Below are 26081 nucleotides of genomic sequence, written 5' to 3'. Positions count from 1 at the left end.
TAACAACATAAAAACCCCAGAAAAAAATATAGCACTCTTAAAATGGAATTAAGTACCAGAAATAAAACTTAAATTACAGCTCCTTCATTGTTAATATGGCAATGAAGATTTTACTTCATTGTATCACACCAAATTACAGGCAATTGAACAAAAACATATGTGCAAAAATGCACAATCTACTAATGCCAACAAAGACTGGTCACCAGCTTGACTTTATTCTGATTCTAGTTTTGAACACACATGTAAACAACAATTATGACACAATTTTAAGCAAAAAACCATAGCTGAGGTTTTACACATTCTAAAATTTCTTCCACTACCATTCAAAAAAAAAAATTAGGAAACAAAAATCTCTTTCAAATATATGACTTTAAAGAGATGGTATGTATAAGCAAACTTAGTAAAATGCCATGCAGTAGTTTCCTATATACACCTTTTTCCTTTATATCCTTTAAAACTGGTATTTAAAATTCCCTTTTATTATTAAAAATACATTTATAAAAATAAAACACTTTCTTTGTTAACTGTAAGTACAGTATCCTTTTTCCAGGGGATTCATTGCAACTCCAATTTACACAGAGTAGATCATGCACTTCACAAATACCTCATCACTTCTATGGTCAAGCACCACTTGCTGATATCTGCACAGCAGTCCTGATCCTGTTTCCACTGAAGCCAATAACAAAACTCTCACAAAAGCTTCCAAAGAAATTAAAAAACCTAACTTTATTAGCTGTTCTGATCTGATAAAAAACAATATCCTAGGTTTGGGCTCTTTCCTGTTTATTTTGTCAGAAAAGGCAAATCCCAGATTCAGAATTTTGATTCAAGCATATCAAAATACATTATTATAATCCATATTTACATCTAAGATCTGACTCACCTTTCTTTGCCTATATGTAAAAACTAGGAATAAATTTTCATTATTACAGGACTGCTATAAATACTGGAGTTTACAAATGCTTTTAGCATGATACTGCATGCATTCTGCTTGCCTTTATGATGTCTTCAAAGAGAATGTTCATGTTTAAATATCCACTATTTGTAAGTAGATATAAAAAAGTTTGCTATGCAAACTCTCAGAGCAAGCTAGTGAGGCAGGGCTTTGCTTCCAGGAATGCATGTGTCAAACTCAAATTTAAGACAGCTTTAGCTACTTCTCTGCATCTAAAAATAACAGTTAACATTTTTATCCATACAAATATAGGGTTTAAGAAGTCACCAAAAAATTAGAAAGGGCTGAGCATTTGCTGCAGCTCAGAAGGACAGTCTGGAAGGCTTTGAGTTCTAAGCCATGTACAACCCAACATGATTGCTGATTGTCTTGCAGTCAAGGTGGTCAAAAAGTCATTTATACAGAACTGAATCCACAACCTACAACTAGTCAGGTAAGCAGTCCTGGTATCTAGAAGCTATTTAAATATGCAAATATAAAGAAGAGATTTGACTAAATGCTGCTTTAGCATTTCCTGACAAATACAAATCTGGGAATGGCCTTTCACTGTGCTTCACCTCAATGGAAAGTCTCATTTACTGCTGCCTCCATTACACACACATGAGAATGCCAAAATACACCAGCTTGAGTACAGAAACACAGCTGCACATCTTCCAAAGAGTATCAAAAATCTGACTACTTTGCAACAATTAACTAAAATCAGAGGCTTGTGAAAATACAGTCAGCATACTTAAAGGAAAAAAAATAGTGGTGATCCATTACTAACCTAATATTTAGTATTCAAAAAAAGTCAAAACAGAACATCAATAGAAACAAAAATAGCTTAGGGTTTTCAAATATCCTGTTATTAGCTAGAATCTTCCATTACCTACACTGGCACTGAATAATTGAAAAAAGCATGCATTTAAATAGCTTTTTAATTCACAGGTGTTAGAACATAGGAAGTACCTCTTAATATTCAACTTTTTCAGCAATATAAGACTGCAACAGTGTCACCTTACAACATATAGCTATTTCTATTAATAATCCATGAGATGGAATCCACTCTAGGCTGTAACACATGCTATCAATAAATAAATTAATCTAAAATTTTATATGTACAAAACAGCCAATACATGAAAACCTCATCTTGAGCTTCTGTCTGCATACAGGTACCTATTCCTTACCTGCTTGATGGAGAAGAAAATGACAAAACCAATGCTGCTAATTAGACTATCAGGAAACAGGATGTCACAGCACAAATAGTTTTATTCAGGTCAAAGATATGCAAGTCTGCCCCCATGGTTCTTTCAGTAAAAGTGAACAGAGACTGAACTAAATTCCCTACCTTGACTCTCAGATCAAGTTTTAGAAATAAGATCTATTGCTATTCTATCTATAGAAAAATAAATGTATAGAATCCCCCCTTCTCTGCCCTCCCCAGGCAGAACATTGCACCATGGCACTGAAAAGCTTAAATGAGACTAAAGCACTTAATACTACCAGGATAACATACATTCATTTAGTGCACATTGGCATCAGCTGTACAATCTTAACAGCATATGTTGAAGGTAAAGCAAAGTTTGGTAAAACCTTCATACAGAACAATAAAAGCAGCAAATATTGCCCCACCATTAGAACTAAAAACAAGTTTAAGTCTACTTATAACATCTTTAAAAAGATCCACACCTACAAAAAAGCAATGACTTTGTCTTGGACAAAGATGGCCTTGCCCTGAAAGTAGGGTGGTATTAAATAAAATATTTCTGATTATAAGTTGCTACTTCATGTAAAAAAAAAAGCATCTCCATCTGGTTTCATCCAAAGCATTTATGAGCTTGATAGGGTATGATACCAGTTTATTTAAACTTTTGCTTTCCTTGCTATTTTTAGTTTGTGGAGGCTGGCACAAAACATTTACTAGAGCTTAATGGCTTGTTGTCTCATTGCTGTTATTACAAACCACTCATGTGGAAAGTTGTTAACTGTGCAGTTTGAATTCATAGGTGCTTGTTTGCCACTGGTTGACGTCGGCATTGATCATGTTGCGCTCGGTGAAGGTGACGCATCCCTGGGAATCGATGAGCACCACCGTGTTGGTCCTGCAGAGCCAAGGGCACAAGGTTACACCTGGGCTCCCCCACAGGAACCTCCAGGCTGCCATCCCTCACTCCCAAAGGTTTTAACCCTTTTTTTTTTTTTAACTGAGCACATGCTCAACACACGAGCAGGGCAGAGATCATCCTGACAAGTTCAAATGGGCAGTTTCAGTCTGTTCTTGTCACGCCACTGCTTTGATTCCCTGCTGCACTTGCAGCAGCTGACACACCAATCTGCTCATTGCAGAGCATGGTAAAAGCTGAAACTTAGTGCAAAGTGCTCCATTCAGAGAGAAGTAGCATAAAACTAAGTTGTTCTTCACACCCTACATGTACCCATAAGGATTACTGATATCAATAGTACTCTCTTCATTCCTTTCTTTCAAATCAATTGTTATGTTAATTATTATCACAGGACATTGATATGTGATCAGGAACAAGGTGTCTCTCTAGGAACAATCCAAAGAGGAAATTTGTTTTCATGAGAAGCACGTGCCAGTTGTGCATCTATTCCACTTTGCCTTGGCTAAGGTGTCATTTCTCCATGGACACTGCAGTACCCCTCCACAAAGGGATGACTGACAGGAATTTTGCACCATCCTGATCCGGTGGCCTTTCCCAAGTCAGTTCACAGCTGTCCAGTCATACGAAAAAGAACTCAATTTACTCATAAGAAAGTGAGGCCCAGTTAACAACCTCTATTCACTAAGCCCTGTTGCTAAAGGAAAGGTAAGTGTGAGCATACAATTACAGCAGTAGGGAGACTTGAAATGTGTGCTAATTCACCAGTAGAAGGTCAGTATTTCTACCAAGTTATCCCTGTTTCCTTTGAAATGGGGATCTGTTAATCTGTGAAGCAAGGGGAGGAAGGTGCTTTGTTACCATGTTAAGTCTTCATTATCCTGTATTTAAAATGTTCTTTTAATAAATTTAAAGAAATCACTATAATACTGAGTATCTCTCCCAGAATACCAACTTAAAATTCCTACAGCAGTGAGCACTCTGCTTATCAACTCCCATCTCTACAGAGGAAATATTATGGCTGACCATGCCACAGACCAATCTGGCAAAATTATTGGCAGACTTTTAGAGCAGCAATTCCCTACCATCAGCAACAGGGTTCACCAGCAATTTTGTCCCATTGAAGATTAAATGAAGATTTGCATTGCATTATTCTGTTCTTCTTGTAGCTTTGGTGGAATAGTCAGAGCAGAGGGTAAGAATATCTCAGTAAAAACAGCATCATCAGTTAGGGGAGAAGTGGAAATACAGGTTGTTCTGAACAAGGGCAATAGGTTCTTAATGTAGGAAAATGGCAGATCCATTTTAGGATGCAATTTCTAAGGAAAACTCTGATTTAGTAATGCAGGTGACATGATTCCTGCTCGTGGAGGAGAAATGTCTTCTGCAAATCTCTGGTAAGATCTAAGTTAGATGTGCTCAGATCTGCTATTACACTGGGGAAGCAGGAGAACTGTATTATCTTGTCTGGGACAAGGTAAAGCTGTGCTGTGCTCCCCATCAAAGATGAACCCAAGTGTGAGCTTCAAATGCTCTTCAGCAGCAAATCCCAGACACTGACCAAGGAAATAAATGACTGAATTACAACAGATTAATAATTTTTTTAAAATTAAAGCAGTCACTATAGAATTTAACATTACAATAGCCCAATTTGATTTGAGATGCAGTACACATCCCTTTCTGGCTAGGAGGTTTTACCTCGTTCCGTAACCCGGGCAGCGAACACACAAAGCCGCGTACTTGTTCAGGATGGGACGGATGTAATCCTTCCCTTGGTCTTCAATTGCAGGGTCTGGTAATTGACTGAAAAAAAGTAGGAAAGTAGTTTAAAAAAAAAAAATCTCCAATATTGAACACCTCTTGATCTGGAAGGAGTTCCAGGACATCCCTGAGAACACAGTCAAAGGCAGGGCTAAAGCAGAACCGAGGGGGTAAAGGATAAAAACCCATCAGGAAAGAATGGAATTCTGCCATTAAACCAACCTCTGTACCCACTACATTCCTGTAATATACACTCACAAAGAGATCATAAAGTAATATGGAACAGGATATTTTAAGGAAGTTCAAAGCTAGTGCATATCCACATGTTCATATTTATTATGAAAAGATCATTTCATCTTGAAGTGTGATTTAGAAAGATTACAGGCTTAGTTTTAAATATTGCTTTTTGTAAGTAAATATTTCCCTTTTATAGTCAGATGGTTTCAGATGAGATCAAATGGAATTACTGAACATTAAGGGAAGATCATTTGACTATATTGTATTTCATACCTTTGTCTTTTTACTAGTGAAAGGTATGAAGTCTAACAATTTTAAAAAAATCTCTTGATGTGATAGCAGATGAAAAAAAGCTATTAAGACAGCTTAGCAGACTCCCCAATTACTACTCATTGCTCAGATGTCTGAGTTCTTATACAAAACTTTATTTTGAACCACTGAAAAATGCCACATTCATGAATGCCAGCATTAAAATTTGCTGTAAAATTTGGGAAATTGAATCTATAGACCAGAAACAGCTTTGCTTCAACTCTAATCACTTCCCAAACATATAAAATTCAAAGTAAACATGAAAGTTACCAGATGGTGAGCAATGATATGAATTTGGACCACAGCACCTCCTGTACCCTACTCCATGTCTGCAGAATGTAGTGCTATCAACTTCCTTTCCTTGTGAACATCCAGCTGATGGGCTCAGGTTCACTGTGCCATCAATTGTGAGTGCAGGAACCTTCCTCACATCTCAAACTCATCTCTTGGGTGCTACCCTGACTGAAAATTCCTTGACTGGAACTTTCTTGACTGAATTGTACACATACTTCCTTTTCTCCTTCCCCCACGTAGCCTGAAACAACTGTACTTTTGAGGAAGGCAGCTGGCTGTACTTTGAAGTGCTGCTTTTCCACCCTCTGTCTACACTCTGAGCAGCAATACAGAGCAGTAAAACCTACTAACACAAACCTGCTCACCACCTCTGAGGGTGCTGAGGCCCTGGCACAGGTTACCCAGAGAAGCTGAGGGTGCCCCATCCCTGGAGGTGTTCAAGGCAGGTTGGATGGGTCTCTGAGCAACCTGTGCTAGTGGACAGTGTCCCTGTCCATGACAGAGGCTGGCACCAGGAGATCTTTAAGGTCCCTTCCCATCCAAAGCATTTTATGATCTATGTAAATAAGTGTTTTCTTTAATGCAGTAACCAAACCTATGTGAGCCTTCAAAAAGTTGACAGCAAGCAGCTTGCACATCCCTACTCATGCACTCATTGCCCTTATTAAGAAGTGCAATCTTTAAAAAAAAGGCCCCAGAGAAACCAGTGCACAGCTGATGAGGTCTAAAACAGCAGTAGCCTTAATTGTGTCTCTGGCTTAAAAATCAATACTGTTGAAAGTCAGGCTCTGTGAGAACACTACTTTCAATTAATATGAAGGTAAAGTGCTTTTTTCCTTCAAAACAGTTTTTATATGGGTCATATTGTATTTGAGTAAATTCCAGCTATCGTGTTCTTACGGCTCTTGATTATTCATCACTGTAAGAAGCTCCTTCACCAAATCTTCTTTGGAAAGGTCTTGACTTCTCTTGACCACTTCTGTGAAAAGCTGCTTCCCATACTGAAGTTTCTTCCATGGTGTATCCAACAAAGAATTACTCAATCCATATATTCCTACACAAATACACACACAAAAAAAATCCCAATTTAATTGGAAAGTGCATTCTGGTGATTTCAGTTGTCATTACATATTTTAAAAAATTTTAACGAAGTCTAAGTGACTCCCCAGCTAACCTTTACCTTCAGGTGTGTCATAAACCCACAAGCCCCATTACTGAACAGGAGAATACAGCAGGCTCCCATCTTATGCTGAGCTGTGCTTAAACACTCCCCTCATGCTAATGCTCAGTACTTGGTCTTAGTTGTGCTCTAATTCATATCTACAGCAGTTAGTTTAAATTTCTGGTTTGCTAAACCATGAAGGAACAAGAGAATTTTATAATTTCTGCAATCTAGTCTTGTCCAGTGTAGAGATAATAATCATAAGTTATCTTTGCCTCTGATTTTACTCTTGAAAAACACTTCAGAGCAGCACTGCATGACATGAAGGACCTTTCTCTTTAGAGGAATCCTCTCACCACAAGCCAGACAAGAGAGATTACCAAACATCCTCTCCTCTCAAAGGCAGCCATGTACACAGGAGTCTGATGTCTAAGCAGAGACCAGAACCATTTCTGGTACAGTCTGCAGATACCTCGAATTTGTGACTGAGTTTCTCATTACTACATGGCCACATTTTAAACTTCAAAAAAATTGTCTGTATTAAAATCTGTTTTATGTTTGTAGCTGTATCTAACAGCTGTTTCCAAGAATTTATGCTGTAATTGCTACAATAACAATTTGCCTACTGGCAGCCACATTTTGACCATTAACCTAAGCAGGCAAAGTAAGGCTCTGCCATCAACTGTTACCAACCAGTTGCACTGCTCAGAGCCTTCCATGTGCCCTGGTTCCATTTAAACTGCCTTTTTGATTAATACTTCTGGAGCACTGTTCTCTGTAGCTAGCTAGCAAAGAACCAGATTTTAAATCTTTTTAAATCTATTCACCTGATAAGACAGATTGCATTTTTTTAAAGCCAGCTCTGTCCCCGGGGGAGCACAGTCATACTGTGACCTTCAGACTGCTGGGTAAGGGGAGTTAGGGCCAGACCCGTTGAAAATTCCATTTTCAAGACAGATTTCTGTCCTTCTGCCAGTTACCTAAGCAGCATTCCACTAATTGCACTGCAGGTGGGTACATACACTGACATGGATAGAAACTTTTAATGAACTATTGATTCTTTACTGCAAGTTATTAACAAAAATGTGTATGAATTCAAGGACATTTAGTAATATTTTCTTTTAAAGAATGCAAAGGGAAAGTCAGGGAAGACAATGCTTAAGCAGCTAAATTACTAGAACAATACACAGCTACATAAGAAAAAATAATATTCAGACCTTTCTGAAGAAAACCTACCAGCATTTAGGAAAACAGGTTCTGGTTCTCCTCTGTTTCCATAGTAGCAAATTACATCTCCTTTGGTGGTACTGAAAAATATAAATACAAATTTCTCCTTGAAAAGCCATCAGCTTCTATATTTGATTATGCTTTAATTTCATGCAATCTTTGAGCACATTAAGATGCTTCTCCCACTGTTGCTCCAATGATACCAGACATTGATGTGTTTTATTACTTTCCTCCTCTCAAAACACTGCACCATTATCAAGAAGTAGCATTATCATTTTTAAACATAGCTGCAGTAAAATTCAATAAAACCTCATAACTTCTGCGTGGAAGTAGCCAGGGTTAATGACAAAAACCTGGTTCTGATTAACAGGAGATTTAGTTGCTTGGGAGAAGGGGGCATGTGAAAACAAAGGAAGTGTCCATCACAGCAAGTACCCTTTCCCCCATCACTTCTTTTGAATCCTTCTTGCATTCTAAGCCACTGATTGCTGCGGGCCACTTTAGATGGCAGAAGTGCACTTCAGGCCCACTTCCAGCAATGCTGCAGGGCAGAGCTGGGTCCTTTGTGCATTTCTTGGCTGTTTTCAGATCACTGCAGTCACTGAATCTCTCTCTAACTGTAGGCACTGGCTGCAGCACTCACTCTCTCTTGTGCACAGAGTGCAGGGAGGGTCTTGCACAAGGTTCAGAGACAGTTTCCAACATTGCAAACAACTCTCATTTGACAGAGATGGTATCAGCATATCCAAACAGCAGGGCCTACATAGTCACACTGATACTGACAACACAAACACCAAACTAACTGATAAGAGAAAAAAAGAGAAAGTAAGTCATCAATAAGCATTGTGTGTCCTGTGGGAAATGGACTGCCATTAGATGGCTCACTCTCAACATCCCTCACTTAGCTGACATGAAATAGTGATTCTGCAGATCACTGACAGTTGGTGGGATTTGATTTTTTTTTTAATTTGGCAGAATACAGCAATGAGATCTAATTCTGTATTTCCCCCTAGTGATTTACGTGCTCACAGTTACCAACAAGCACATTCTGACCATAGTTCAGTTTTTAATTTGTCTCCCAAGTTCCAGGTCCTCAGACAGCAGATAGAGTTTCCAAATTGGAAAAAAAGAAACCAAACAAAAAACTAAAACAAACAAACCCAAACACAAAACTTGCAGTTAAGACTGAATTTGGATTAAGTAGCATAAAGCATAATACAGAAGAGAAATTATTTCCAACTCCCCATTCTTTCCTAAGATAAAAAGGAGTATCTCGGTGCTGATGCAAATCAGAGTATATAGAATGCAATCTCATTAATGATGTACTGGAACTTAAATTGCTCTGCATAACTTAGCATCCGCTACTCAAACCTTAATAACAAGCAAAACAGTCTTGATTTAGCTGTTTATATTCTTCTTGAAAAGCCATTATGAAAGACATTCTACAGTGTCCTTTGCAAGACAGCCAAATGAAGAAGGAAATATTAACTTATTAATTATAGAAGTCAGAGGAGTCAAGAAGAGGAATAAAAAAAAAGCCCATATAAAGCAAAAATAGAAATGCCTTTCTCTGTGCACTACTCTTCCTCCTCCCAAATCCGTAAGGGCTTTCTGGTACCACACAGAATGATCAAGTTTTTCAGCAGAGGCAGAAGACAGCAATCACAGCAAGCATACTGGGTACACTTTTTATTGTTAAGTATTATATAAGACATAACATCAGTTATGATAACATCAGTTACTCAATTCGCAATTTATTGACTGTTGAAAGAAATGTGTAATATTTCTGAACTTTCCTCTAGTAGCTTAAAAGACATTTATTTTCCTTATCATCCTTAAGACCCTTGTTCAAATTTATTTATGCTGATGTCAAGACTTACTGACCACCTGAAGCCTCCACAGACAACAGGCCACTTTAGGTTTCTTTAGTTAAGACATCAGAAATCACACGAACTATTGTATTGGTGCATTAACTACTCTCTTTTCAAATACCTGCTCTGCAGAAGGTCTGTGAAAAGATCAGAGCAATTATTATAACCTGAAGTCTCACAAGACAGTGTTAGATGGAAAGGTGGACAAATGGCCCAGGGAAGCTCTGGAACAGAGCTGTAAGACAAGGCCTGTCACAGATGAGACTGCATGGTGAGTAAGCTGGCACTGCTGACTTCCTTTAGCACAGCTTTTTACACGAAAGAACATAATCCTCTAGCATCTCTTCCAAGATTTGTGTCACTGACAAATTCAGTAACAAGATCCCCTGGAGTTTATCAAGAAGATGGGGAATACATACAAACTGCAGGGTCACTAATCCAGGACATCTGTATTTTATAGCATGCACACTCTCCCAGATGAGTGCTTTCACTTACCTCCACTGCAGCACTGCTGCTGCCTTCTGTCAAAGGAAGACTAAAGCCTCCCAAGAGACTTCTGAAATGGGGATACTTTCAAAATTTAGTTCACTGTGCCAGTCAGCTGCTCTTTCTTTTATCATTTGGCTCTGCCTATTCCCTTCCTACTGTTTACAGGTACTCAGTACTGAACATCAAAGCAGAAGCCAAGATGAAAAAAAATCACTGTAAGCTTGATCGCAGCAAATGCCTCAAAACACTGGCCTGTACTCAAGATTCTCTTCCCTCCCAGGCTTACAAGCATAGATACCAATTTCACTGCAGAAGTAATAAAGGCATAATTAAAGTGATGACAATAGGACCCAATAGACATATTTTTAAATCCCAGCCATAGCTGACAGCAGAAAGAAACTAAAATTATGCTCTTAGATACATCATTCTGTCAAAAAAATGTAAGCAATAATAAATACTCTAGGAAATATTCTAGGCAGCACAAATCTCAGCAGTAATAGAAGCTTCACGGGAACATGAAAGCCATACAGAGTTTGCCACAATCACTTAATGCTGATGAAACACAAGCAATGTCCTTCTGCACTCCTGCCCTGCTTCAACTTCAAGGTGGCTCCAAGTCATGACCAACAAAAGCTCAGAATGAAAGAAAAAGGAAAAAAACAGTGAGGCAGTAAAGCTGCAACAGAGTGTGGTTATCAGCAAGTGATCACTCCCCTGGGCACTGAGCTCTACTCTGCTACAGACAAGGACATTGGATTGTTTTATGAATAATCTGTGCATGTATTTTTTGTGCAAGGACAAAAGATGAAGCTGGCAGCAACACTGAAATGCTGTACAGTAGTTTCCAATAAGTAGTATGGTTCACAGATTCATTTTCTTTTCTTCAATGTTCATGATCTAATCAGATAACTCTTTCTGTTCTGAAGCTAAAAATAAACAAGCAAACACCAAACCACCAACTATAAAGCCCAAACATTTACCACCTACTGCCAAATAAAACGGTCAAAGAATTCTGCCAGATACTCACAGCATACAAAGTCTGACTCTGATTTTGTTGTCAGTGTCTAAACATTTCTTTGGCACTGTCCTAATATTTTGGGTGGGGCAGAAGCTAACACCGGAGGAAAGAGATAAAAAAGTTTTTCAGAAGCATTTTTCTTTCTTTTGACATTGGACTGTCCATCTACCCACTGGAAGTGACTAAGGAGTTATGCAGAAATACCTCATTTTCATGAGGGCGCCACAAGAAGCAAGGCAGGTATACACTGCAAAAGGTGATACTGAGTTAGGACAGCGCAAGGGATGAAGAGGAAACGAGCTCAGAGTAATCCCAGGGAGGCTTGGCCATCCATGTTGTTTTCATAACAGCACTCTGACCCAATCTCACTTTGAAAAGGCACCTAAATCCAGTCTCTGGAGAGGAATCAAATCCTTCCCACCCAGCCAGGTCACGGAAACCATGCTGAATGAGAGCCTGCAGGTGATGGTGTAGTTTAGTACACTTTCCCTGCAGGGACTGAAAACTACCTGTGACAGGGGAGAACAGACAAGCTCACCCAAAAGGCAATTTTCTGCAATCCCCTCCAGCTGACTTGTTTGTAAGGCACAATTTGTCTATTCATCATGGAGAAAGTGATTCACTCCTGTTACACAGGGATCTTATTGCACATGAACTATACGGGTTCTAACTGACAGCCTGTCAGAGACTACACTCGCTGGGTGGGTGACAAGAAGCTGCCAATTTGTCCTGCAGGGCAGTCTGTATCACACACTTGGCTGTAAGCAACACAAGTGAGATGCTGCCACAAAAGCCCTGACACCAGTTTGAGGTACCCATGAAAGCCTAAGTAGGTGTAGCAGCAGATTTATTGAACACAGGTTTTCCTCAGGACAGAAATGATGTCCTGATCATCAACAAAAACAGCTCGCTGCCTTCAGGTATAATCACAAATGGAGAAAGAAGGAAAACCCCTTTGAATATTGAGCAGTATTTACTTTACAGAACAGTCCAGCCTCTGATAACCTTGTTCCTTCCTAATCAGACCTACAGAGAGCCAAAACAAGAGGAGTGGCAACACTGCCTTCCTGGAAGCCAATTTTGCAGCTGCACAAGATTCCAAACAGACACTGTTTGCCACATGCTATAATTCAACATAAAAGCATGTTTAGCATAACTGAATAAATATTCATGACTGTCATACTCAGCAGGTACACCCAAGATGATAAACTGAAAAATCAGAAAAATAAAAGTACTAAGTAATTTTCTTAAAACAGCAAATCAATAGTGTTTAAATTGATATAAAGAGATGCCACAGAGTAAACAGATTATTACACTGAAAGTGTCAAAATCCATGCATGTTAAAAATAAGAGTCACACTAAGCTGTGGAAATAAACAATGAGATTTTACAACCTGTATAGCTGTTTCCAGCTCCCCTTCTTGTATTACTGCACCTGTCATCTAGCATACTGTCATCATAATCATACAAGAGAAAATAAAATTTCTTTTTCTGAAATGTGTACCTGAAGATTCAAAGATTGTAAATCTCTCTAAATATGCTACTTACATTCAGCAGAATCATGTGCTCAGGTACGCCCCTTTCCACCAGTGCTTCATTTACACTTTCAGTCTGAGTTTCCCCTCCATTTCACACACTCTAACAGAGCCAATCACTATTTGTTACACAACGGAAGAACACATTAAGGATAGTCCTCAATCTTTGTTTTGAACAGTAACACGGCCCAACAAAATAGCATCAACTACAATACCATTTTCTATTTACACAGAGAAGTAGCTCCCGTTCATATACCACATTTCTCTTTGGAGTAATTCTAATTTCCTAAAATGACAAGTTTACAAATATTATTGAAATTGCTCTGCATCATTAGCTTGCCAAGAATTTCATTTCATCAGAGTATCCAAGGCTAAGGACATGTCAAAGCAGTGAAGTTAATCAACACACACAGCTTTCAGAGTGATACTCAAGAAGGAATTATGACCTGTATCACCATGGAAAGACTATTCAATTGAGCATACAACTCTCTATCAGCCCAGCATGAAGGAATAAACAAACAAACCCCACACAGGAATGATTACCTTAAATAAAATCAATCAAACCTACTTTGATATCATCATACTAGCAGCCATTATGACTGTTCTCTTTTCCTACATTAAAAGGAAGAAACTCAAACTTACTGCTTGCTAGGTCACACCTTGAATATGTTTGCTTGAACGCATCTATTTCTTCTGTTGCCTTTTCATTAAAAGACAGCCTTCCAATTTATGCAATCTAGCCAGGCAGCAACATACAACAGAAAGGTCAAAAAGTCAAATCCTCTGACCATGGTAAAAATTAATTTAGGCAACTGAAAAATGTTGGGAAGGCTCCAGTGAGACGATGAACTTTATAAAGCAGAGAGTAAAAAGACCAAAAAGCATCAAACTCTCCAACTGCCTGGCCATCTTCTGGATTGAATTTCTGGAAACACAACCTATATATTTATTTCTAAGCAGGCCCATCAAGCAGAAGTACACTTATAGTATTTCCACAGAACTGACTGGTAAGACTGAGCCATCAGCTAAAGGTGGTCTAACACAGAAAGTGAAAAATGTAAATACAAGGCCAGTTAGAGAGAGGGTGCTAAACATTATTTCCACGGAAAACAGTAAACACTCTGGCCTTCTGCTTTAAGTGCATTCCCAGAAGCTTGCAGAAAAGCTGAGTGGGAGAAGGCCCTGCACCATCAGGTTGTCTAATAAGATTAATGCTCCTGCACCAAGTGTGCCAAAGCAGCAGTGTGCTCCTGGCAGTTTAGATGTGCTCCCAGTCATGCAGTGTGCATCCAGCTGGGAACTGACACAGGGCCTGGAGATGCCTTAGCCCTGGATTTCCCTTCTTCTCCATCAGGCAGAGTGCAAAGGCAAAGCAGCAGATGTACTTGTGTACAGACACATGCACAAACAGTGGAAAGGATTGTGCCAACCACACTGATTATAATCAAGCATCCAACATCCTTTCTCAACTACAGAAACTTTAAGTTAATGTTTATTTGCCTTGTGCTGATTTTTAATGTTTGAGGAAAGATTAATGACACAGACACTCTGACAGGAATAATGGCTTGAAAGCTTTCAACTGTTCTAATCCTGCTGCAGCATGTCAACTCTCAGAGAAAAAAAGGTGTCTGAGAAATTATGAGCTGAGGTTTTGTCTTCTCAAAATACAAACCCCAGAGCCTCCAGGGTAAAGACTGGCTACAGCCTATCAGGGAGTTGCAAGAAGTTTTGTGGGAAGCAATGGTTAGAATTCAAGATAGCTCTCCAGTGTTTGAAAGATAAACAATAACAAAGGAAAGGAAGACTACAATAAAATTAGGGCCTTGCATGCCAACTAGCAAAAAACATGAGCTCTAACTTTAGTTTCTGACAGGCTTTGCATTCTGCACTTTGGATTCTATGACTTGTGTGTACAGCACTGTTATTATCTTTCTCCCTCTGATATTTGAACTGTGATGTTTTATAGACTTACTTCAAGTCAGCTGCTAATAAATTAAATCCATTGTAAAGATGTCCCTCTACTGAAACTTTCTTCAAGTAAGAGTAGCTGTCCAGATCTGCAGTCAAGAAGTTTGTTACAAGAGCACCTAAGAAAGAAAAGTACATAGAGCAACTTGTATGTGTGTGCTCACTATTCTGACAGCCCTGTAAAATAAATAGAAAGATAAAGATTCGTGTTGCCAACAGGTTGCAACAGTGGAAGAAAACCCCAAACCACAAAATCAACCCAAATAATGAACCAACCTTTAAAAGTCTTACATCATTGTACCAAGTTCACATTAAGAGCATGACTTTAATTCTGAAGATCTCAGTCAAAAGCTCTTGGTGAAATTCTAAGAATTCACATTTACTAACTATTCTAGACTGGATGCACCTTTCCTCTCCCCCCACCTTACAAATTCTTTCTTGTCTTGCTTCACTTCCCTGATATATGACCCTAAAATGAAATACAAATGACATGGTTCATTTGTTTCTCTATAACATGTTTTGTCACTGTAATATATTCCCAATCCAGTACCATATGACAGTTACAAACAGATCTATTTTTACTTTAAAAAACCTCACAAATGTGCTGTTTTGAGCATCCTCTTTGAAAGAGGGTTTTTTCCTATTATTTCTCCTCCTCTGATTTATCAGTGGGAAAGAAGAATCTTCTAGGCTACCTCCAGCATAATCCAAGTTGCATTCCTTGACAAAGGTGTTTGAGTATGAATATACACTTTAAAAAGTCTACTGTAATCTAAAACTAGCTCAATGCTTGGCTAATTTTTCTGCCTGTTAATTAGAATTACTTTGCTTGTATGAATGTGACTTCAGGCTCTAGGCACTACATCTTGTTTTCCTTATGCCTGCTTGATCAAGAAATCATTATCCAAGTCAAGTTCCTCACATATGTACTCAAACTCATCAGTTAAAAATTTCTGTTTACAGCACATAAACATTCTTTTTGTCCATAAAGCTGTGTTAAGAAAATTAATATTGTAATCATCACTATTTTACTGGAACATCAGGGCTTGTTTGTCCACTTTCTTTTTTGTTTTTTATTTCAACTCTTCCATACCTCTTCCTTTCGCGTTTTTATCAATATTTGGCTGCATGTAGTTTGTCAGGGCTGCCATCTTGCCTTTCTTACTGATTCCCAGCCATGTCCCTCCTTCTTTTCCCTCCTCCATATCCAGACCTAATGGAATAAGTAAGAGTTAGATTATTAAATACATTAAAATTAAAAAATGTTTCAAACTTACAATATGTTTTCCTTAGATGTATAAGGAAGAAGAAAATTTCTTATTAGAAAGGCAACACCACCACTCTAATAATTAAAAAAAAAAACATGCCATGATTCCCTTATATAATAAACCACTCAAAACAGCAAGACATACATACCACTAAGGATCTCATTGCTGCTGTCCCAAAACTCGGCTGATTTGGATGGTCTGTGGTAAAATTCATCCCTATTAGCTGCTAGAATAAGCCTGTAGGACACAAGAGGAAAAAAGACACTATTACTTACAAATTGGAACTTCACAGTACAGGCAGGAACAGAATCCAATTTTTTCCAGAGCATTAACTCATTTCAAGCATGAAACCATCCTTTATCTTCCACCTCACCTTTATCACTCAGTGTTAAAGTTCCACTGACATCTGACAGCAGCCTTCTCTCACTGTCGTGAGACACTCAGCAAGTCCATCTTGGTGAGTGAATGAGGCAACTGGTATTTTCAAAAAAGAATTCTTACAATAGAAGACACTGAATTAAGATCGCATAATTGACCTTAAGATTCCTCAGCACAAAGTTACAGCTTAATTAAAGAAAATTATTCTTATTATTTTGAAATTATTTTTAAGTGTTTTTTGTTGTCGAACATCCTCACCTGAGGAGCAGGTAATGGATCTGGCTGATCCAAGTAAAGGTAAAAGACAACGGTGACCCAGGCAAGCCCTGTGTGGAGGCTCAGAGCAGGAGGTGACTGCAGCCAGACCTGCACAGCTCCAGAGCAGCTCCCAAAGTCCTGCTCATCAGTACCCACAGCATGACTTGCCTTTATTTCAACTGCAATACAGTGAACGCTCCCCCCTTCTCTCCAGCTTTGTTGCTTAATTTAATTTTAATGAAATGCTATCTTTCAAAACCCTGCAGATTTTCTTAACCAGTTCTCCATAACCTCAGTTATCTTCTTCACTGTCAGTTCCTCCCAGCAGCTGCATCCCAATTACAGCTGCACAGCAGAAGACAAGTTTGCCACTGGAAACTGAAGAGAGACCATACAATTTTAATTCTAATTTTTAGCCACAACACACGAGAATCAATTCCAATGACATCTCATTACTTTGTTTGGCATTCAGATGTACTTACATTTTCTGCAGGTTTCTGAACTTTCCTGCAAATTCATCTCTTCGCTAATAAAGTGTTTTAAAAGAGGACTGCAAGGTACAAGCTGCACATTAGAAATACTACAGAAAAAGAATCATAATCAACCATAGAGAAACTAGAAAAACCTGACTGTTCAATGGCATCCTTTCTGTAAGGTAAGTGCTTAGTATTTTGCCCAACAAAGATAACATCTGTTGGAAAGCAAACTGTATGTACATTTTTATCTTTCCAATGCAAATATAATATTGTTCCTTTCATACTTAGATAATTTCTCTTCTTCTTGCTGATTCTAGTCTTTGAGCTATAGGCTTTCTGCTGGCTTACCAAATTTCTATCATCTTACTTCAACATGCTCTATTAATAGAATGCAGCCTCCTTCCACAGATTTTTGTTTAAATTAGTATCTCCACTGTTAAAAAACAGTTTGCCTGAACGGCACTTTTCATCTCCTGAAGCTTCAATTATACTTTGCATTCAATAATTCTTGACACGAAACTACATAGTTTCTATTACATTAAACTTCATAGTTACTATTTGTTTATAGTATCTAAATACTAAAAATAAGCAAGGTCTTGTTTGTGTGATTGAATATTCCCCATCTCAAGTTTAATGCAGGCCCCTAAATTTAACACAAGGCTAGTATACAAAATCATAATAATAAAAATATCTTTATTTTGTCATTTTTGAAACATAATTATAGTGAAAAGGAGCAATATTAAGTGGCCCTCATTTTCTAATAAATTGCAAAAAGCCTATTCAGCTATTTTTATAGCTGAAATAATTCAACTGTATTAGGATTTACATATTAAGATTTATTTTAATATTGAGAGAAATGAAAACATGAGAAATCATTCCATTAAAGCTATTTCCTACAATGCAATTCAGCTTCAGAAAAGAGCCTGTGATTATAGCTTTGAAGCCTGAAACATTAATTTATTTGTAAGATGTACACAGTACTATTCAGAAAGATGTAAAGGCAGCATATTACCTCTGACAATAATAATGGACTACAGTAAAGTGCTTGTTACACTGCACTAAACTTCACCACAAACAAGCCCCAAGAGGGAAAACAGAACCAGTTGCAAATGTACAGGCAGATGGATTTGTTAGTGTGTCACAAGGGTGAGCTCTTTGCTTAATTAGGTGCTCAAGAAAATTGACCAATATATTGGTATAGAAGCCAGAGTCTACTTGGATGGAAAATTTTCTCAAGTGTTATAGAGAACATGTTTTAACTTGGCCATTTTCTTCTAGCAAGTGAACTCAGTCAATGACAAGCTGTTTGTCTTTTCAACTTTTAATGCCTATCACTGACACTTTTTTTCTGTTAGAGATGCAAAGCACAGAACAGTAAGGAAAGTTTAATTGCTTCTTTCATGATGGACAAAGGAATTCATGTCTGCAGGTGCAGGAATCCCCTTCTGGCTGGGAAAACTGTTCCAAGACCTCACCATAAAATAAACAGAGATGCAGCACAGTGATGCTTGAACTGTCAAGAAAAATCACCCTTAGCAAGAACTTGAAGAGAGATGTCTCACTTGGTCCAATGGCTATAACACTGCTTGGAATTAAGAGGGCTGGTGGTAAGGAAAAAAAGGACTAAAGTTATGTATCTGATGTTAAAATCTGACACCGAGAACACTGCGGCCTGGCATTTATCACCCTAACAGGTAGCTCAGAGTGATTTATTTCAGGTATAGAGCAAGACACTGCTTAACAAAAGATATAGAGGAAGTTAAATAGAATTAAATATTCCTGAATTTGGGCCAAACATCTCAAAAGTGTTGTCCTGTCCTGACGCTGACAGCAAGTTGTTTTCTGATATAAATTAATAATTTCAATCTTGATGCAATTTTTTTATAGTAAGCAAACTACTCCAAGTTCTGCTTTTAAATATTGATCATGTCAGAAAGTTCACTTGGCAAGCAACTGCAGTTTACATCCAAAGGATTTTCCCAAGAGGCATCAAATTGATGAATCTGTCTTTCACTAACTACTAACACAAAGCAAGTCAGACCAAATAAACAGATATATTAATTCAGCAGCAGTCACATCATAAACAAAATCCCTTTTTAGGCAGGCTCCAGATGCAGAAAGGAATGCACTCTGGACAACTGAGGTTTCCATTCTCGTTTCCTCTCTTTCTACAGAATGGCATCTGCTTCTTAATACAAAAGGACAAGCAAACAAGTCAGTGAAAGGCACAACAATTTACTGAGCAGACTGACTGATGGTTTCTGGATGAATACCAATACTTGTGCCCTACAAGGTAATATGGAACCTATACAGTGTATATAAACACAGCAATAAACCTTCATAGTCTGTTCACGGTCTGAAGTGCTTGCTGACTTTTTATTACATACTCAGTGTATTCAAAGATACTGATGTTGGATATGAAATTTTAAAAGGAGAGGCTACAATGAGAGAGAAAATGATTACAAGATGTTTAATACTTTGGAAACTCACTGCATGACATAGATAAATTCTTATAAACTGACCTAGAAGCTTGCAAGCTTATTTTTTCTTCAGTTTTTATCTAAATATTCATACACATGACTTCATTTATTGCCTACAGTTTTAACTGCAAGCAGATTTTGGGGAGGGGAAAGGCTAGGACACTTTTAAGTTCCTCGGCTGCAAACTGGAAGCCTTAAATGTATCTACCACACTGAAAGCAGGGGACAGCTACAACTGTGATGCCCAACAAACAGGATTCCCTTTAGTTTTAATAATAAAGTAGAAGGCAGGACTTCCAAACACTGGAGTACAATATTTAAAGGACTTACACAGCACAGATCACCAGCAAAGGTCCATGATCAGAAAGCCAAGACTTCTGATATGGTCTAAAACCAAAGGGTTCTAAAAAGGCTACAGTAACTCCTCCAATGGGGAAAGCCATGAAGTTAAACACAACAAAAGCACAACTGAACACATAATACTGATTTGAGCTCATAATCCACACACACTGGCTACAAAAAGGAACTGTGTAAAATACTCCAGAAGCAGGTCTGTTTTAACTACAACCATCTTACCTGTATGCATTTTTTGAAACTGGCCGTGGGTCAAATTTGAATAGAAGGATGCACATTGAAGAACCGATGTTTAAATCTTGTTTCTTCCACAAAGGCTCAATGCAAGGTCATTCTGTAATTACCTAAAATGGCAATAAAGATTATCTATTACACTGCAAATTATAAAAAGAGAAACTTGATGCTGTGCTGGAGTTTAAGGATTGCAATGTACTGACTAATAGCTCATGATACAAATACATAAATAAAATACAACTTCCAAAACAGAATCGTTCTAAAGACTGATTTACTAACCAAATTCTTATAGCAGTTCTTTCAAAGTTATGCCTGGCTAGTTCAGATTTTTAGAGAAAAAACCTGCATCAGGAAAATACTGACAAAGTGTAGAGTGCTAGCAGTACATGAAAAAAACAGTTATGCAATTTTCTGCTCATTACCAATAAAGCACCTTTATTTTTTCCCTCTCTTAAGGAAGGCAAAATGCTTCTTTTAGAATAAAGGAGAAAATAAGACTCTAACTGTTGCAGAAGACAGAAAAAGCCTCATTAAAGACCTGCAAATAAAGTATAAATTAGGCCAAGCTACTATCAGTGTCCAGGAGAAATTATTATTGTTTAGCATTGGGTAAAAGGTCAGGAACAAACAGAAACACACTGAAACATTTTGTGTCCAGAGTTTACATTTTGATGAGGAGTTTCCAGCACTTGTGCTATATTTAAAATATTGGCCATGCAGATGGAATGACAAATGTGCTTTCCATTTCAAACCAACAAAATAGCTTTCAAATATTTTGTGTTGTCCAATTAACATTTTTCTGGTAATAAAACTGCAGTCTGATCTTTACTTTTTGAGGCTGCTCAAACAATTATCAGAATGCCACACAACCATTTTTACTGTTACTGAGAGCTTTTGCCATGCAAGGACTTTCAAGGTAAGTCAAGGGGAGAGGGAGGCAGAATTCAACACCACAATTCTAAGGTCATCTGAGAAACTCAATAACTGAAAAAACTTCTGTACAAAACCCAGGATTTTTAACTGTACTTTCAAGATATGTGGCAAATGTCTCTCTTGCCCTTTAATTGCTACATAATTTGTCATAAGAGGTATCAGGAAATGGATCATCTTGACTACATTCACATTACCAAAACCAGAGCTGCCAGTGCAGCATTTATACAGATTTTTTCTCAAATTAACATCTTGCCCATAGCTGCTGGCTCCTGTTTAGTCACAGTTCAGCACCACAGCCAACCTGCTGTTGTTGTCAGAGCACAAGTTCAGTCTTGCAGCCCAATATCCTGCAAAGAGACTCTTCTGCTGCAGGACATGAAATAACTCAAAAAGAGGCGCAACACTCCTGACATGCTTGACAAGAAAATTAGTGCACAGGAGCATGTGTGTGTCTGTATATATATAAATATACCTCAAAGTATTTTAAATTCTGTTCACTGACAAAAGGAATTTCCCTCCCAAGGTGACTCATAATCTATGAGCTAAGAGCAGCAACAGCAGAGCTATCCCAACTATTCTGTGTTAAATAGGTTGCACAATAACACACTGCTGGCTTTCTTTGCCTCTGTCAAGTCAATCCCAAAATAACTGCCTTAGAAATTCATCATAAAATTAAGATCCAGTCTTGAATTTTGGATAACTGATTGACTAGCCAGGTCTTTAAAAAGACCATAGCCAGCTTTATAGAGAAAATGTAACCGCTTTTGAGAAGGTGATATTCCCATTCTCAGACTTCTATTGCTGAATTTTCAGTAGACTGCAATCATACTGGACTTGAAATGCCAGTACTGGAAGACTTGGATCTATTTCAGAAACAACACTCACAGCTCAGCAGAGATCACCTTCAAATCTATGGGTTTAGAGGTTCCCATCTACAGCACTACGGTGAATATGGCAGGGAAACCTAAAAACTTAAAAATAACTGCCTTAGAAATTCATCATAAAATTAAGATCCAGTCTTGAATTTTGGATAACTGATTGACTAGCCAGGTCTTTAAAAAGACCATAGCCAGCTTTATAGAGAAAATGTAACCGCTTTTGAGAAGGTGATATTCCCATTCTCAGACTTCTATTGCTGAATTTTCAGTAGACTGCAATCATACTGGACTTGAAATGCCAGTACTGGAAGACTTGGATCTATTTCAGAAACAACACTCACAGCTCAGCAGAGATCACCTTCAAATCTATGGGTTTAGAGGTTCCCATCTACAGCACTATGGTGAGTATGGCAGGGAAACCTAAAAACTTTTTTTTTTTTTTGCAAAGTGCATAGAAGCTCACTTGATGAAAGCAGGGATATAAAATACAGTTTTAATGAGAACTGTCACTGAGAACTCTTGCTGACTATGAAGATATGGCTGCTAGATGCCTTGCCAGATAATTAAATGGATTACTTGATAGAAAACTGTTTGCAATTAATCACTCATAAGACCCATATTTTAATAAACATGTTTCAGGCTCCATTGGCTGATTTATTGAGTTCTCTTCAAACAATCAAGTAGGTCCAGCTGTTCATGCAAAGTTACTGGCCAGCATAAAGATTAAACAAAAACTGCAGGTCAGAAAACAGCTGCAAAATAAGTTTGCAATACTCATCACAATTATCTAGAAGGACAAATATTTTGAACACTTCAGTACCTTTCTAGAATCCCCAGTCATTCTGATTAGGTACTACTGTTTTGACAGAATGTTTTTTGTTCCCCCATCAACCTTGCTTGATGTTATTACAATACTTTAAGTTACATTTATGTTTTTATTAATCCGAAATATCAAACCAGCATTTTTTATTTTTTATCTCAGGCTCCACCTGCCAGCCTTGAGACAAGCATAAATGTTTATAGGTCCTATATATACAGACCAACTTTTTTTTTTTTTTTTTTAAGACAGAAGTGTTTAAGGCAGATAAAACAGAGCTACCCCTTAAAGTAGCAGCAACACTTAACAGGCAAAGGAGGCAAGCAATGTATTTTGGTAACTTCTTTGATTAAAGCTGACATTGCACTTGGAACACCTGTTGTGGATATTACCCTTAAATTCTTACATAGAAGCATACTGGAAGTCAGACTCAAATTTGGATATTCTGAAATTTAAGATAATTAACAAAACACTAAGAGAAAAAAAAAACTGAAGAGAGACTGTCACAGATACTGTAAGTACATAAACATTCAATCAAGAATTCTTTATGCAGGTGCCACTCTCTCGAGCTCATACATAAAAGCTGCTGCTGCAAACACAGGGATGAGATGAGCACATTGCACAGAGCTGGAGCTGCAAAGCACATGTGCTCAACTCAGCTGAGGCCCCACACACCAAGGAGAGGAGAAGGTGAAAAAGATTAGGCCAGCACTGACTTCCACTTGCAACTTGATCCTACAGCAAGTCCAAAGCTAGATCAAAAGCTGATTTTCAAGCTCCATTTCTGCAGAAAATGTGTCTTCAGAACCATCCTTAGAAATGAAGGAGGTGCCATAGTTTAAAGAGTTCAAATAGAAAAGGCTAAGTTGTGGTACAACACTTGCTTTCTGATTTTCTTTTTGAGGAGAATACAAGACAGAATATACACACTATGCAACATGACAAGGTCTGCAGGAAGGGGGGAGAAACTCTGGCTGGAGACAGTGAAGACTGCTCTCTGGATAATGAGCTTTCATAACTTCTAGTTTGCTTATTCCTACTCAATAAGACAACAGTTACCAAGGATGACATGATAGCAACAATCTCCTATTTCTGTCATGTTTCTAGTTTGCTGTCCAACTTATGCCTAATACACACAAACCAGCTTGTCAAGAACCAAAAACATCCTGTAATTAAGCGTTCTGCTCCAAATGGCACCGCTAATTTGGAAATGACATTAAAGTAACTAACATTCTTGTTCTGTGCTACAGTACTCTGTTAGACAGCACAGTGTGTTGTTTTGCTCATTTGAAGGATCTGTTAAAAGCCTGAGTGGATACAAGCCAACATAAGGTAGGGACTTTCAGAAGACCCAAGCATGATAGATTGTGTATGGTCTTTTCATAGGGTTCTACCATCATTTGGTTGATTAGAAGCAATCAGTTCACAATTTGGCAGAAAACTATTTTACCCTAAGAATTCCCAGTAGCAGCCTTTGAAAAAGGAAGCCACTTGTTATGTATTTTGTATTCACAAATGAAGCATCATAAATCTGTGATCTATCAGTTACCACAGTGGTCTTAACTGCTTCTCAACTCATCCAAAACTACTGTTTAGGTGCAGTCTAAAACACAGCTAAAAAACAGTATTCACTGGAATCTGCTAGTTCTATGTATTACAACAATAACTTGTGTTCAGCAGAGTACAGAACTATTTTACTGTCTCTTTTGAGTATGTCCAAATAAACTAAGCACTACAGTCCTCAAATGACCATAAAATACCACAAAATTGGATGTATTTTCTTGCACTACTGAAATGTGGTTTTTAATAGCAAACTTTAAAATCATCAAAAATAAGAGATGCTTGATTTGTTCTTAAAAGTAATCTATTTTTTTTCCCTCAAAGAAAAGTGTCTTCTGGCTGCATTTTAAAAGCATTAACTGGTTCATTTTTGCACTTCCCTTCTGTACCACATGCTCCACAGCAGCAATACCAATAACTACAGATGAAGTGGAACAGATGGATCAATAATTTGATGACTTCCAGGTTGTTCCCTATGAAGAGCATTTGTAAGTAACCCAGGCTTTATAACCCTACCAAGGTGAAGAGCCAGTCTTCCCTGCAAGAGGCAGCAATGCAAAAGTACAGCACTTAAGAAACACGGAAAATAACGTGTAAGGTGAATGACACTCCCAAGTTTAACGGGCTACTTTTATTTTCAGCTGCTTGATTTCATGCTGGCATTTTACTAGATTAGGTCCACAGTACTGCTCCCATGAGAAACAAACGCCAGTAAACATAACCTTTCACCACATCATGTTTTAGAAACGTTTACAAGAATGGAGTAGAACAGTCTTTGGCCCAGTTTCTTAAGAGCACGATCAGCAACGGATCTGCAGACTCAGAGCCTTTTGCAGGGCTTGTTCCTTAGATAAAAGCTGTATTTTTAGCTTGTCCAGTTCTTCAGTTTTCTTCAGGGAGGATCCACCAAAAGACATTAGTAGTTCTCACTGTCTAACTGTGACTATTTCCTGAACTAAAAGGGTAACTACATATTAAAACTTAATTTAAAAATTACTTTAACTACATATTAAAGCTTAACTTAAAAATTACTTTATTACTCTTGTACTCTAGTACACTTACAATTACTCCTGTATGTGACGCAAATACCAACCAGCCACCACCTACGCAGGAACGAAATGCCATCGCATAACCAAGAAAAGCAGGTGCGAACTGACACCTGAAAATATCCCCAGAGGTGCTGCTGGATAAATTTAGGCTAAAAACCTTAAGCAAATGGCGCTCAGGAGCAGCACCTTCCTTGGCGGGGAGGGCCGGGGCTGTGGCGGTGGCCGGGAACGGCACACGCAGCCCCCAAACAGGAGCCCGGCAGCTCCCAGAGGCTGCTGGCAGCTGAGGCGGCCCCGGGCTGTGGCGCAGCCCGCCCTGCAGGCACGGCGACCCCCGGTCCCTCACTCCCTCCCTCGCCCCCCTCACTCACCCACGGCCGCCGCACCGCCCGTCCCCCGCGCCGCTTCCGGAGGGCGGCCGGGCCCAGCAGCGCCGCCCCTCCGGGGGCCGGGCCCGGCTCCTCCCGCCGGC

General features: G+C 38.4%; 1 protein-coding gene across 2 annotated transcripts; it reads right to left on the bottom strand.

The window, feature by feature from the left end:
* Positions 1 to 194: 194 nt before the first annotated feature.
* TANGO2 (transport and golgi organization 2 homolog) lies at positions 195 to 26081 on the bottom strand. Of its 2 annotated transcripts, XM_039724429.1 has the most exons (9): positions 25981 to 26081; positions 20361 to 20482; positions 16341 to 16429; positions 16018 to 16137; positions 14929 to 15043; positions 8054 to 8124; positions 6556 to 6709; positions 4753 to 4857; positions 195 to 3036 (listed from the first exon to the last, which is right to left on the bottom strand). In XM_039724429.1, exons 2-9 carry the CDS (start codon positions 20414 to 20416, stop codon positions 2916 to 2918), a joined length of 831 nt encoding a protein of 276 aa, XP_039580363.1. In that variant the 5' UTR covers positions 20417 to 20482; positions 25981 to 26081; the 3' UTR covers positions 195 to 2915. The 2 variants fall into 2 exon arrangements, with proteins under 2 accessions (XP_039580363.1, XP_039580362.1); XM_039724428.1 differs by lacking the exons at positions 20361 to 20482; positions 25981 to 26081 and having other exon boundaries at positions 16341 to 16536.

Source organism: Passer montanus, unplaced genomic scaffold, assembly GCF_014805655.1.
Source record: "Passer montanus isolate IOZ18808 unplaced genomic scaffold, ASM1480565v1 scaffold53, whole genome shotgun sequence".
In the NCBI taxonomy this organism is placed as follows: Eukaryota; Metazoa; Chordata; class Aves; order Passeriformes; family Passeridae; genus Passer; species Passer montanus.
This window is presented reverse-complemented; position numbering and strand designations above follow the sequence as displayed.